The sequence below is a fragment of the Arvicola amphibius genome, chromosome 2, assembly GCF_903992535.2.
Source record: "Arvicola amphibius chromosome 2, mArvAmp1.2, whole genome shotgun sequence".
Taxonomy (NCBI): domain Eukaryota; kingdom Metazoa; phylum Chordata; class Mammalia; order Rodentia; family Cricetidae; genus Arvicola; species Arvicola amphibius.
In genome coordinates, this window is record NC_052048.2 from 65,519,842 (window position 1) to 65,533,151 (window position 13,310).

Consider the following 13,310-nt stretch of genomic DNA (forward strand, 5'->3'; position numbering starts at 1 on the left):
CAGCTGATAAACTCCTTCAGTAATATGGCAGGATACAAGATCAACTCCAAAAAATCAGTCGCCCTCCTATACACAAAGGATAAGGAAGCAGAGAAGGAAATCAGAGAAGTATCACCTTTCACAATAGCCACAAATAGCATAAGATATCTGGGAGTAACTCTAACCAAGGAAGTGAAGGATTTATTTGACAAGAACTTTAAGTCTTTGAAGAAAGAAATTGAAGAGGATACCAGAAAATGGAAGGATCTCCCTTGCTCGTGGATTGGGAGGATCAACATAGTAAAAATGGCAATTCTATCAAAAGCAATCTATAGATTCAATGCAATCCCCATCAAGGTCCCATCAAAATTCTTCACAGATATTGAGAGGACAATAATCAACTTTATATGGAAAAACAAGAAACCCAGGATAGCCAAAACAATCTTATACAATAAAGGTACTTCTAGAGGCATTACCATCCCTGACTTCAAACTCTATTACAGAGCTGCAGTATTGGAAACGGCTTGGTATTGGCATAAAAACGGAGAAGTCAACCAATGGAATCGTATAGAAGACCTGGATCTTAAACCACAAACCTACGAACACCTGATTTTTGATAAAGGAGCCAAAAGTACACAATGGAAGAAAGAGGGCATCTTCAACAAATGGTGCTGGCATAACTGGATGTCAACCTGTAGAAGAATGAAAGTAGATCCATATCTATCACCATGCACAAAACTCAAGTCCAAATGGATTAAAGACCTCAATATTAATTTGAACACACTGAGCTTGATAGAGGAGAAAGTGGGAAGTACTCTACAACAAATGGACACCGGAGACCGTTTCCTACGTATAACCCCAACTGCACAGACATTAAGGGCAACATTGAATAAATGGGACCTCCTGAAGCTGAGCAGCTTCTGTAAAGCAAAGGACACTGTCACTAAGACACAAAGGCAGCCTACTGACTGGGAAAAGGTCTTCACCAACCCTGCAACTGACAAAGGTCTGATCTCTAAAATATATAAGGAACTCAAGAGACTAGACCTTAAAATGCTAATGAACCCAATTAAAAAATGGGGCACTGAACTGAACAGATAATTCTCAACAGAAGAAGTTCAAATGGCCAAAAGACACTTAAGGGCATGCTCAACCTCCCTAGCTATCAGGGAAATGCAAATCAAAACAACTTTGAGATACCATCTTACACCTGTCAGATTGGCTAAAATCTAAAACACCAATGATAACCTTTGCTGGAGAGGTTGTGGGGTAAGGGGCACACTCATCCATTGCTGGTGGGAATGCACACTTGTGCAACCACTTTGGAAAGCAGTGTGGCGGTTTCTCAGGAAATTTGGGATCAACCTACCCCAGGACCCAGCAATTCCACTCTTGGGAATCTACCCAAGAGATGCCCAATCATACTACAAAAACATATGCTCAACTATGTTTATAGCAGCATTATTTGTAATAGCCAGATCCTGGAAACAACCTAGATGCCCTTCAGTGGAAGAATGGATGAAGAAACTGTGGAATATATACATGTTAGAATACTACTCAGCGGTAAAAAACAATGACATCTTGAATTTTGCATGAAATGGATGGAAATAGAAAACACTATTCTGAGTGAGGTAACCCAGATCCAAAAAGATGAACATGGGATATACTCACTCATAATCGGTTTCTAGCCATAATTAAAGGACATTGAGCCTATAATTCGTGATCCTTGAGAAGATAATAAGAAGGTGAACCCAAAGAAAAACATATAGTAATCCTCCTGGATATTGGAAGTAGACACGATCGTCGGGCAAAAATTGGGAACCTGAGGGTGGGGCGAGACGGGGCCAAGGGATGATGGGGAGAGAAAAGCATGAAGGGGAGAATGGGGGGAGCTCAGAGGAATGGGATGCTTGGGATATAGGAAGGGTGGATATGGGAGCAGGGAAGCATATATCTTAATTTAGGGAGCCATCTGAGGGTTGTCAAGAAACTTGACTCTAGAGGGGTTCCCGGGTTTCCAGGGAGATGCCCCCAGCTAGTTCCTTGGGCAGCTGAGGAGAGGGAGCCTGAAAAGGCCAGTTCCTATAGCCATACTGATGAATTTCTTGCATATCATCATAGAACCTCCACCTGGAGATAGATGAAGAAAATGACTGAGCCCCACAATGGAGCACTGGACTGAGCTCCCAAGGTCCTGATGAGGAGCAGAAGGAGAGAGAACATGAGAAAGAAAGTCAGGACCGTGAGGGGTGTGTTCACCCATGGAGACGGTGGGACAGAACTAACGGAAGATCACCAACTCCATTTGGAATGGGACTGATGGAACATGAGACCAAACCAGACTCTCTGAATGTGGCCGATTGTGGAGGCTGACTGAGAAGCCATGGACAAAGGTGCTGGGCTTTGATTCTTTTGCATGGACAGGCTCTGTGGGAGCCTTCTCAGCTTGGTTGATCACCTTCCTGGACCTGGGGGGAGTTGGGAAGACCTTGATCTTAACATAGAGTAGGGAACCGCAATGCCTCCTTGGCCTGGAAAGGGAGGGAGGGGGGTATGGGTGGAGGGGAGGGGAGGGAAGGGGGAGGAAAAGGGGAGGAGATGGAAATTTTTAAATATAAAAAAATAAACCATATATTAAAAAAAAAGAAAAAAAAGAATAGGTAATGACATCTCATTTAGAACAACAGGACAGAGTCAGCTTGTAGTGAGGAGCTGCGGGCAGGCCTACTTTTCATCCCGCCTGGCTCCCGGCCACCAGCTAGCTTTTGCCCCGAAATAACAACACACAAATTGTATTCATTTAAATACTGCCTGGCCCATTAGTGTCAGCCTCTTATTAGTTAATTCTCACATCTTGCTTTAACCCATATTTAGTAATGTGTGTAGCACCACGAGGTGGTGTCTTACCGGGAAAGATTCAGCATGTCTGACCTGGTGGCTGGCTCCATGGCGACTGTCCCAGAGAGGAGAGGCAGGGCGATTGCCTGAGGCATCTGCCTCACTTCCCTTCTTTCCAGCATTCTGTTCTGTCTACTCCACCCACCTAAGGGCTGGCCTATCAAATGGGCCAAGGCAGTTTCTTTATTAACCAATGAAATCAACACAAACAGAAGACTCTCCCACATCAGTCAGCTTCTAAGTAGAAGTGTTCTGAGCTAAGGATTTGAGTCCTACAGCACATGGTGTTGGACAGGATCATGCTGACAGGCTGGATGCTTCATTCTGATCATCTTCTTCTAAGCATCCCATCAACAAATGAGAATAACAAAAATGGAAAGATGAAAAACTCATGGGCAGTGAGTGAACTAAGGATCAGGAAGCCCTCAGAGGGATATACTGGAAAGGCTGGCTTAGGGAAGAGACAGTAGACAAGTTGAAGCTACCCCAACCCAGATGGGCAGACTGCAGTTACACACCAGGGAAGGTTTTCTAATGATGTGACAACCAAGTGGAGCCAATTAACAAACAGTGATACACAGAAGAAAAGACTTAAGATGTGTTTGAAGCTCTGGCACTGCCCTGTCTGAGAGGCTGTGAGGCTGAAGTTGTTTGGAGGTAGAAAATTGTGAAGGGGCCATCTGAAGCATCTAATGCACCCGGTATTTGGAGAAAGAAGCCTACAGTCCCCACTTTCAATGGCAGCTCTCCTTAGCTATCATCCAAAAGCCACCATGAGCAGTCATGTGTGGGCACGTACCATGCGTAGGCACACAGGAGCAATGTCCATGGTCTTCAGGCTCCGAGAAGATGGAGAGTTGATGGACCATGGTAAAAAGTGTTGCATCTAATTGCCTTAGCGAGGTAGGCAAGGAGTCCTACTGGCAGCACGAAGGTTAGATGAGACAATGAATTGGAAAGCGTACAGAAACAAGACATCATTATTAATTTTGTTAACATGAAATCTGCCTAATTTCCAAGTAACAGATATTAATAAATCATTATGAGCATTTCAAATCTAGCATCCTGAACTTAATTTAAATACAAGGCTACATGTTCTTTTCTCCACAGCCCACTCATCTGCTCCCTTTCCCTCCTCCTTCCCCCTTCTTCTCTTGGAATCAGCAAACTTTTCCCACATTCCCGATGGAAGTCTTTGATTTTAACGCCCCCGCCCCCACATCTCCAGTGCAGCATTGGTTACACCAGATTCTCTATTTGCATCTCTGTTGATCCCTGAAGACTGAGTGAACATGGGCAAAGACACCAAGGTCATAGTGCCTCAACATCTGGAGGCCAAAGCTGAGTTTAGTGCTCCAGTGTCTGGCACAGCGGGTAGATAACTGAGAAGGCGCTCGTTCATTCCTCATGCTGCTGCCCCTGTCCACTGTCATCTGTAGATGTTGTCTCTCTGCGGGTCACCAGGGCTCTCTAACTTCAAAGTCCGAAGTTCTCTATGTCCCTGACTCTAATGAACACAATCCAACTCAGGTCGCTTTTCCTAACCTTTGTCCTGACGTCTCTTCTACCGCTCATCTGTTTGTTCTCCTTCTTGTGCCTTGTAGGACATGGCTGTGACTCTCAAGCCTTTCTCAGGAGACACATATCCAAGCTGAAGAGGTGATTTCTACTTCTATGCAACCAAACGTTTACCATCTACATGTGCGGAACCCCCCCCCATCTGTGGTTTGATCCCTAACTTGTTATCTAGCCCATCTCTCAACTAGCTTATCAGGCACTTCCAGCTAATCAATGTGTCTTCACTTCAAATCCAAAGTGGACCGGACTCATTTGCCTGTTGCTGACTCTTCCAGTCACCCATTCCACATTTATATTCGAATATAAATCTATTCATTCATTTAATCTGTCATCCTCCAACAAGTATGTTTGAGCTCAATGCCTTTGTCATGCGATTCCTCCTACCTAGCATCCCACCTTTATAAATATGTACATATATGTGCTAATAACCTGTTTCCAAGACGGTGTCGCCACTGTGTGCAGTCTTCCCTGATTATCGTCTCTGCTGACGGCGCGCTTTCCCCTCCTCCCTCTTGTAAAATTTACCCCTGCAGCCTTCGTGAGCCACATTGCCCAGCGTTTTGTATCATAGTCGCCTCTAAGAGAGATTTACCCACCCAACGCAGAGCACAAATTCTTCAAGAGAAGATAGAAATGCCTGACTTAGGATGGACCACCTTGACCTGGTTTCCACAGTCTTTCCACTTAACGTCAAAGTCCAAAGGATTTTCTCCCTTGTCATCCTCCTCAGCACTTTCCAAACCAATAGTAGCAGTAGCAACGTCTGTCTTACACTCCTACTGTACGCTTTTGCATTGAGAAAAGCACTCTTTCTTCCCCAGTGTGACTTACATTTCTGCCAGCTAAGAAACAGTTAGTAGCACAAAGTACCATCACAACACTGGAGATTCCCAGAAGTTGGAAGAACAGGTGACAGAGTGTAACAGGGACTGCTCCCGGAAGGAGGTAAGCATCAAACCTTTTTTTTCTTATAGCAGGTTTCTTTGTGTAGCCTTGGCCATCCTGGAATTTGTTCTGTAGAACAGGCTGGCCTCTGCCTCCTGAGTGCTGGGATTAAAGCCCATGTTGCACCGCTGCCCAGCAGCACTGAACCTTTTACAAGAAAGTCCTGAGGCCTCAGTGCCTTAATGTAACAAACTCAAGAGTCGACTCACAACCATGGGACATCACAGGCTCCTGATTTGCAAAGATTGGGCCATGGTGGTGGGAGCCTAGGTCCACATGGTCTCCTAGGTCTCATGAGTGTCCTGGTCCATCTGAGTGCAAAAGATCCTGGAGTCTGAGACCTACCTCTGGGTAGAGAGACAAAGGACTGACCAGGCTGCTTTGACACGGACAATAGCATCTGGGTCTAGCCAATAAGGTAAGTTTCAGGGTAGACTGAGGTCCAGTAGAGGCCAGGAAACTAGGTGTAGCCTGGTCAGGGTGGAAGAGATACTTGGGATCAAGGGCAAAGATTTTGATGCTGTGCATGCCTTTGTTTTAGGTTCTTCTTCTAGTTATCCAGAGAGCTCATTCACCGTTTTTCTTTTGTCTCCAGTTTTTGCCCCCGGGACAACTCTATTTCTTATCTTCTGTTGTCTAGAGGTAATCCCATTTGGCTCTTTAGTTTTACTCAAAACACAACAGTCCAGAACAGGCTGAACAGAAACCAGTGCTTACCTCTTATCTCACTGAAATCACTCCAGACTCTTCCTGGGAGAGAAACCACTGCTCCTCCCAGTCTCCTGCTGCTGTGAGCCTGGTTGGTTTCCCTGTTAGACTTAGGCACTGTAGTCCAGCTGCTGGCTCACTCCTTGGAGTCCACTGAGAAAATGCTCATCGTCCCCAGCCCCTGTAAACTGAGTCCCACCTCTCAACAGCCTCCACTTTGGAAAACCAGGAAGCAGCACACAGGTACACCTGTACCTTTTGTAACTAACAAGATGTTTACATTTTAAGTGCGACACAGGAAAAATTCCTTGAAGTTTAGCCGGAGAAAGAGCTGAACTCACTCAGCTTTGCTGGCCTCAGAAATCTAACCCCTGCCTTCATAAAATGGGTGTTTGGTGCTGGAGAGAGGGTTCCTTGGTTAAGAGCACTCCTTGCTCTTCTCGAGAGGACCTGGCTTTGGTTCTCAGCACCCACTCGGTAGCTCACAACTATGTGTAATTTCATTTTCAGGGGGTCCTATTCCCTCTTTTGAGCCCCACGGCACCAGGTACTCATGTGACACACAAACATACATACTGGCAAAAATTCATGTGCATAAAACAAAACCAGATAAATCTTTCTAAAAATGCTACTTCTTTTAGAGGAAAGCCCTCCCCCACCTCCATTTACAGAATGAACTATTGCAGGGAATCTTGAATTAATGCTGTAATCTGCAACTGAAGTTTTATTTCTCTTCATATATTTTGGTCCTAAAAAGAAATTTGACAAATTTTGGAAAGATAGTTTAACCAAACCACTTCAAGGAGTTTCTTCCCAGAAAAGAGGGACATTTTCTGAGATTTATGTCTAGGGGTCTACAAGATGGTTCGTCCGGTGGAGGCTCTTGCTTATCAAGTCTGAGTTTTATCTCTGGGGCCCATGTGATAGAAGGAGAGAACCAGACCTCTGCAGGTTGTCCTCTGACCTCCACATACATACCAGGCCATACAAACAACCCCTACAATAAGTAAGGACAAAACATTTATGTGTAAAATATTACATTTCAAAGCTACTTATAATAATGAAGACGATTGTAGTCACATATGAAATGCATCTTCTAAATGCTGCATTTCTCTGGTCCTAGGGATTGAACGTGGATTCTATGTGTGCTGGGTATTTTACCACTGAGCGACATGCTAGGCATTTTATTTTTTTGGGGGGGTTTTTCTCTGTAGCTTTGGAGCCTGTCCTGGAACTAGGTCTTGTAGACCAGGCTGGTCTCGAACTCACAGAGATCTGCCTGCCTCTGCCTCCCGAGTGCTGGGATTAAAGGTGTGCGCCACCGCCGCCCGGCCTAGGCATCTTAGTTTTAAAAATATTTTATGATGTGGAATATATCCATGCTATAATATCAGACAACAACAGTATGAAAAGCCTTGGAAAAGAAAATCAAGAAAACCAAAAAGTCACCTATTGACAGGTTTTGTTATGATCTAAAATTTACTCCTTAACATGTAAATGGAGGTGCACGTCACAGACACAAAAGTAGCCACAAGCCAGCATGGTGGGGTTTTTAGCTGACTAATTCTCAGTAACGAGGAATAAGGTTCTACTTATATTTTCTTCACACTCTTACATATCTTTCCAAATATTCTTCTAGGGATGTTTTAATTATCAATTTGTGTGTCTGTTCAACCAACAGGTAGCAAAGCTACCAAACCTTCTCTTTTGTGCTATTGAGATTCAAATGAACCAGCTAGAACAATGTACTCTCTGTTCTGTCCAGAGTTTATCATCCTTTAAAATAAAAAGGAGCAACTTTTTATCTCGTGGTTCACTTGATCCTGTAATTGTACTTCTGGGAACCTTTTCTAGTTTAGAAAATTAGCAAAATTATGGCATGGAAATGTTCATGAGAGCATTAGTATGAATGACAAAATACATAAGATTGTTTACCTACATGACAGTGGGAACTGGAAATAACACAATCAGTACTATGAAGACATTAAGTATATTTCTGAAGATAATAAATTTTTATTGTTTGACAGCTTCATGCATTTATAAAATGAATTTTAGTTATGTTTACCCCCATCGTCCTCTCTCATCCCCCTTCCTCTCTGAGGAACCTTCTTCTCCGTTTTGCCTCTACTCCCATGTCTTCTTTTCGTATGTGACCTACTGAGTTTAATTAGAATCTCCCCCCGGAGAGGATAAGTTCTTAGTTTTCCATCACTATCAATGGGAAACATAAGCTACAGAAATGCAGAACATGGCCTCCATGAACGTGGCCTCCATGAATGTGGCCTCCGTGCAGTAGTCAATGCTCCTAAACAAGAGTTTCAAATCTTAACAGGTGGTCTTTGTGATGGTAAGGTAAGAGTTTGCATTTTTTTTCTGTCTATGCTCTTTATATTTCCAAAATCTTCTGCAATAAAAAAGGTTTAATTTTATGGTCAGGAAAAAAAAAAACCATGCTGTCATTTTCAAAGATTTGGTTCAGAGGTTGTCTGTTAATAATTCAAAGGACACTAAAATATTTAGCATCTTTTGTAAGCATTTCTCATAACTGCATATCCATGTTGGTGGGAGGAGTGAGCACTCCCTCAGAGACAGCTTACTACCCCTTTCTTTCCACGGTGTTCTTGAGGTAGAATGAACAGGCATGGATGCAAAAGACAACTTCATCAGCGGCCTGAGGGAATGAACTCCCAGAGTGTTCTTGAAGCTGAGCAAGAACAGAAATGTGTCCTTTGGGGTCATGAGTGGACCACAAACCTGGGCCCTCACTCTCATTTGAAGTGTAACCTGGAGCATGTCCCTGGTAGCACCTCTGAGCCACATCTGCACATAGCACACACCTGGCCTTTCTTGTGCTCTGGCGTCTGAGATCCTCTGAGCCACTGGGCAGGTGTCCCACTGTGCTAAGGTCCTGTCATGATTGGTAAAGGTAGACACCAGCGGGACTGGAACCTGGCTTCCCGCAACAGTCCATTGTGAAGACCCTAACTCCAATTCCTTGCTTTTATCTCCTAAATCCCCTAGAAAAAAGCAGGTTGTGGAACACATTCCTGTGCAAATCAGTGAGAGAGCATGTCTGCTGGTGCACCATCAGCTGCCAAGCACTTGGGCTCACACCAACTGGCAGGTGTCCCTGAAGCTCAGGCAAGGCCCCATTGCAGTGAAAAAAAAAACCCAAAAACCACAATCAGCTCAGTTCTAATTCACAGAACGATGGGAAATCATGCATGTATGGACCAGGAATGCCACGTTTCACTGTATTAATATATCTAACTACACACCATGCTGGGGCTTATTTTTCAGTTTAAGGAAGCTCCTATGAGTTGAATGGCTTTGGCAGCACAGAGATATGTACAGGCACACCTCACTCCAGCAGAATCAGTACCTGAAAGCTGGCACCCACCGTCCAAAGGACAGTCCTGTAAAATAGTTTCTTTCTCTAGCCCTTTGAACAACTGGTTTACATTTCGCATTAAAAACACAAACTGACTCACACAACGCGTTTTCTCTAAGACACACCATGATGAATCCTAAACAATAGCTGGGTGCCATTGCCAAGGCAAGAGCGACGAGTTTCTTGGTTTCTAAAAGTATTCACTCACCACAGACACCAAACTACAAATCACGCACGCACGGTCTTCATATGAAAAAGGGCTGTAATTTGGGATATTCTTCCTTAATGTTTTTAACCTAATACTTTCCTTGGGTGTCTCACATTCATTTATCTCAACAGTAATGGCAAAACAATCCACTTTCAGGTTCCTGTGGCAGTTGTTAAACACACTTTTACATCTCAGTAAACACAGGGTAGCCTTTTTCATATAAACCATGCATGAAAGACCTGGGACACCCAGGGAAAAGTCAATACCAATACATCTGTGGTGTAGTCACCAATTTTCCCTCATGACACCTGGCGAGCCATTCATTCCAGAGCGCCAGCCTCTGTGTTTGTAAGAGCCCAACCTCTGCAGTTTCAACAGGCTTCTGAAACCTTAATCTGAGGGTTGGAGGAGACTAGTTTTCAATTATTTCTAACAAGTACATTTCTCAGTAAATGCACAGGCTAAAATACATTGACCTTCCACAGAAAAAGAAATTGAGAATCCTCCTGGGCAAGCTTGGATCCCTGCCTGGGGAAGCCCTGGAAAGGAATCTGCTTCTCCATCCTGAGTAGGAGGCCCCTAGCAGCACCAGGAGGCTAAATAAGAACCTGAAGGGTTTCAAGATTGTGGTCAAATGGTTTTCACTCTCCTTTAACACTGGAGAGTAGAAGTGGGAATGGAAAGTTCCCGAATCTTCAGGAAAAAGTGAGAGAAAAAAGCAAGGAGTTTGCTGAGGTATAGTTAAAATACAAAACCACAATAGGGTGTGACATGGAGAGACAGATCTAGAGGAGTTCAGGGAGCCCTGGGCAGGGCCTAGGTCTCTGGCTAAGCCCTTGATATTCCATGCCCAGGCACTAAAATAAAAGGAGGGAGGAGAGGGAGAATGTGTGGGAAAGAGTAACAGGAGTTACAGAGACTGGGGCGGAGGGGGGGCAGTGCAGAAAGGGATGCAAAGTAAAGGAAACAGAATTATTGAATTGGAAGGAAGAGAGGCTAGAGAGGAGTGGGAGAAAAAGGTGAGAATGAAAGGTGGACTCTTAAGATCAGAGGGACCCAGCAGGGAGGCAGAGCCCCAGGGCATGGATGCACAGTCTGGCTCTCAGGCCACAGGTCTTCCAGTCCCAGACCTCCTTAGCCAAGTCGCAGTACTCTGGAGCTTTCTCAATATTACAGACTCACCTGTCGAAGGCCACAGCGGTCATGGAGTAGATACTGGCGAAGACGGCAGCAATGGGAAAGAAGTTGTGGAACTTGCAGTAGAACAGACCATAGTACCACTCGTTGTGGACCGCGTAGGTGAAGTTCACCACTGTATTGAAAGCAGCCATGGAGGCCTCGGCAAAGGCCAGGTTCACCAGGAAATAATTGGTCACTGTCCTCATTCTTTTGTGGGCCAAGATGATCCACATCACCACCACGTTGCCCACCACGGAGGTCACCACAATGACCGTGTAGGCAACTGCCCAAAGGACAATTTGCCAGGCAGGCTGCACGAACTGGTTGGACTCAGAAGTGTTGGTGGAGATGTTGGGGAACAGGTCTGAGTCCACGGGAAGGACGTTATCCATTTTGGGGCAAAGCAGCAAAGTCCTGGCTTCTTTACAGGCACACACACACACACACACACACACACACACACACACACACCTCTTTGCTGCAGAGTCTTGCGGACTCCTGAGGCTTCAGATCCTGCCACACAGAAGGTGGGAAGTTTTCTGGGCAGAACTCAGTCCTTGTTAGCAGGAGGCTTGCTCAGAAAAGCAACGCTTCTACTGTGTATGATCTTTGCGTGGTCCTGGTTATCTCCGAATTCCTCCACTTTCACGCTAGGCTCTCGTTTGCGGTACAGCGCTTGTATTCCTCACAGTTCTAGACCGCAAGACAACCCCGCCTTTCTGCACCTGCTGCTGCTAGCAACTCCCACTAACATGTGCGCGGCGGGAAAGGCAAAGCTGGGTGCTGCGTGAGGGCTTGAGGGGGGAGGAGGGCCGCTCTCAGCTCTGCTCGCAAAAGTTCTGATCCTTTGGCCGGATTCTGGAGTCGGCATCCAGCTGGTGAGCTCCCCTTTGCTTTGCTTCCTTGAAGCCTTCTCCTCTGCTGCCGCCCGCAGCTTTCGGTCTTGGCGCGGGTCCTTCTGGGCTCAGGAGTTATCAGAACCTTGGCAGGCTGCGCACTAGGCTTTTATAACCCGCTGCAGAGACGTCACTGGGAAGGGGTTGTACCTGGGCTGCGTACTCACTGGTCCCGGAGCGCAGCACAGCAGCTGCGCCAGCTGTTGGCAGCTGTGTCACTCCACCACCGCAACCACCACGCCTTTTGCTGCTCGTGACCTGCCGTGGGCGTTCTGCAGGCCAGACGAACTCCGCGAGGGGGCGACAAGGTGGCCTGGGAGAAGACCCAGAAAGGGTCCTCAGCTGGAATCACGGTTGTACCAGGGATGCTAGCTGAAAAGATAGGTTTTTGGAAACAGCTGAAGTCTAGGACAGCTATCTCTGTCTCCGGTGCCCCAAAGTTAACAGCCCTGGTGCCCCGCGCCAACCTCTACAAAGACACTAGATTGTCTCGGTGGGAGTCGGGCGAGTGTGGTTTTGGAGAGCCGCCCTGCTGCGCCCCAGTTGCTACCACGGAGTGACAGGTGACCACACCCTGCTTCAGAAGTCCGGAAGATAACTTTCCTTATGTTAAAGAAACCACCAGATACCTTGCTCTGTTCCCTAGTGGACTAATTTCTTTTCCCGCTCCCCAGTCCCGAAAACAGTGTTGGGCTCCAAGCATTTGGGATACATTCCCCAGTCACTTTTGGTGACTTGGTCCTTCCCTAGGAGCAGCTAGTCTGTGCTTTCCAACGGAGCCCAGCTCTGCGACTACCCTTTCAGCTGCAGACACTGGGGACTATGCGCAGCTCTCTGTGAAGCTTGGTGAGTGCAAGGGCCCGGCAGAAGCCCAGTGGCCGGTCGCCCGGACTGACAATTCTGGGCCCTTGGCCAGCACCCTTTGCGGACTAGCACGCCCTCGCCAACCTCGCAGCCTCTTTCTCTGCGTCTGTCCGGCTTCTGAAGCTAGGTAGAACCGAATAGGCATGAGACGGGTCTTCACCAGGTCTCCCTTCCCAGTTTTGCACCCGGCCTGAACGGCAAGTTTCTGCCTCCCTTTTCTCCTCATTCTGCCTGGCATCCAAGGTGGTTTCAAAAGGCCAAGCTGGTGGCTGGAGAGGGAGCAGATGGGGAAGCCTCCAGGGCAACATCAGCCCTTTTGAAAAAGCCTAGATGGGTCGAGCTCAGGAGTGTGTTCTTGGCAGATCGCCCTTGGCAAGGCTCCAGGGGAACCTAGCTTTCCCTCAACGGGTCCCCTCCAGCACTGCGGTTCTAGTAGGGAGATGCCTGCGGGGGTGGGGCGCACCGGTTGGTTGCTATGGGTTTCGTCCCTCCTGGCACCGGGAGAGACGCCTTTACGCACTAGTCTAGCAAACCCGCGCACTGTGTCGCACATGAGGTGCTTTGAAGCTATGTAATTTATTGCCCTGGCTTCAGCCAGGCTAATATCGTTTCCTCTGGTGCGAGGAGGAAGGGGGCTACTAAACTCTGGTTTTGTTGGAGGATG

The 13,310-nt window shown here is 46.4% G+C and overlaps 1 protein-coding gene across 1 annotated transcript in view; it reads right to left on the reverse strand.

The window, feature by feature from the left end:
* Tacr1 (tachykinin receptor 1) overlaps positions 1-11,841 on the reverse strand; it is a 185,287-nt gene extending 173,446 nt beyond the window's left edge. The window contains exon 1 of the mRNA XM_038320569.1: positions 10,890-11,841. Within this exon, the coding sequence (XP_038176497.1) occupies positions 10,890-11,278 (389 nt within the window). The 5' untranslated portion in view covers positions 11,279-11,841. The remainder of the gene's footprint in view (positions 1-10,889) is intronic.
* Between the last annotated feature and the right edge of the window lie 1,469 nt (positions 11,842-13,310).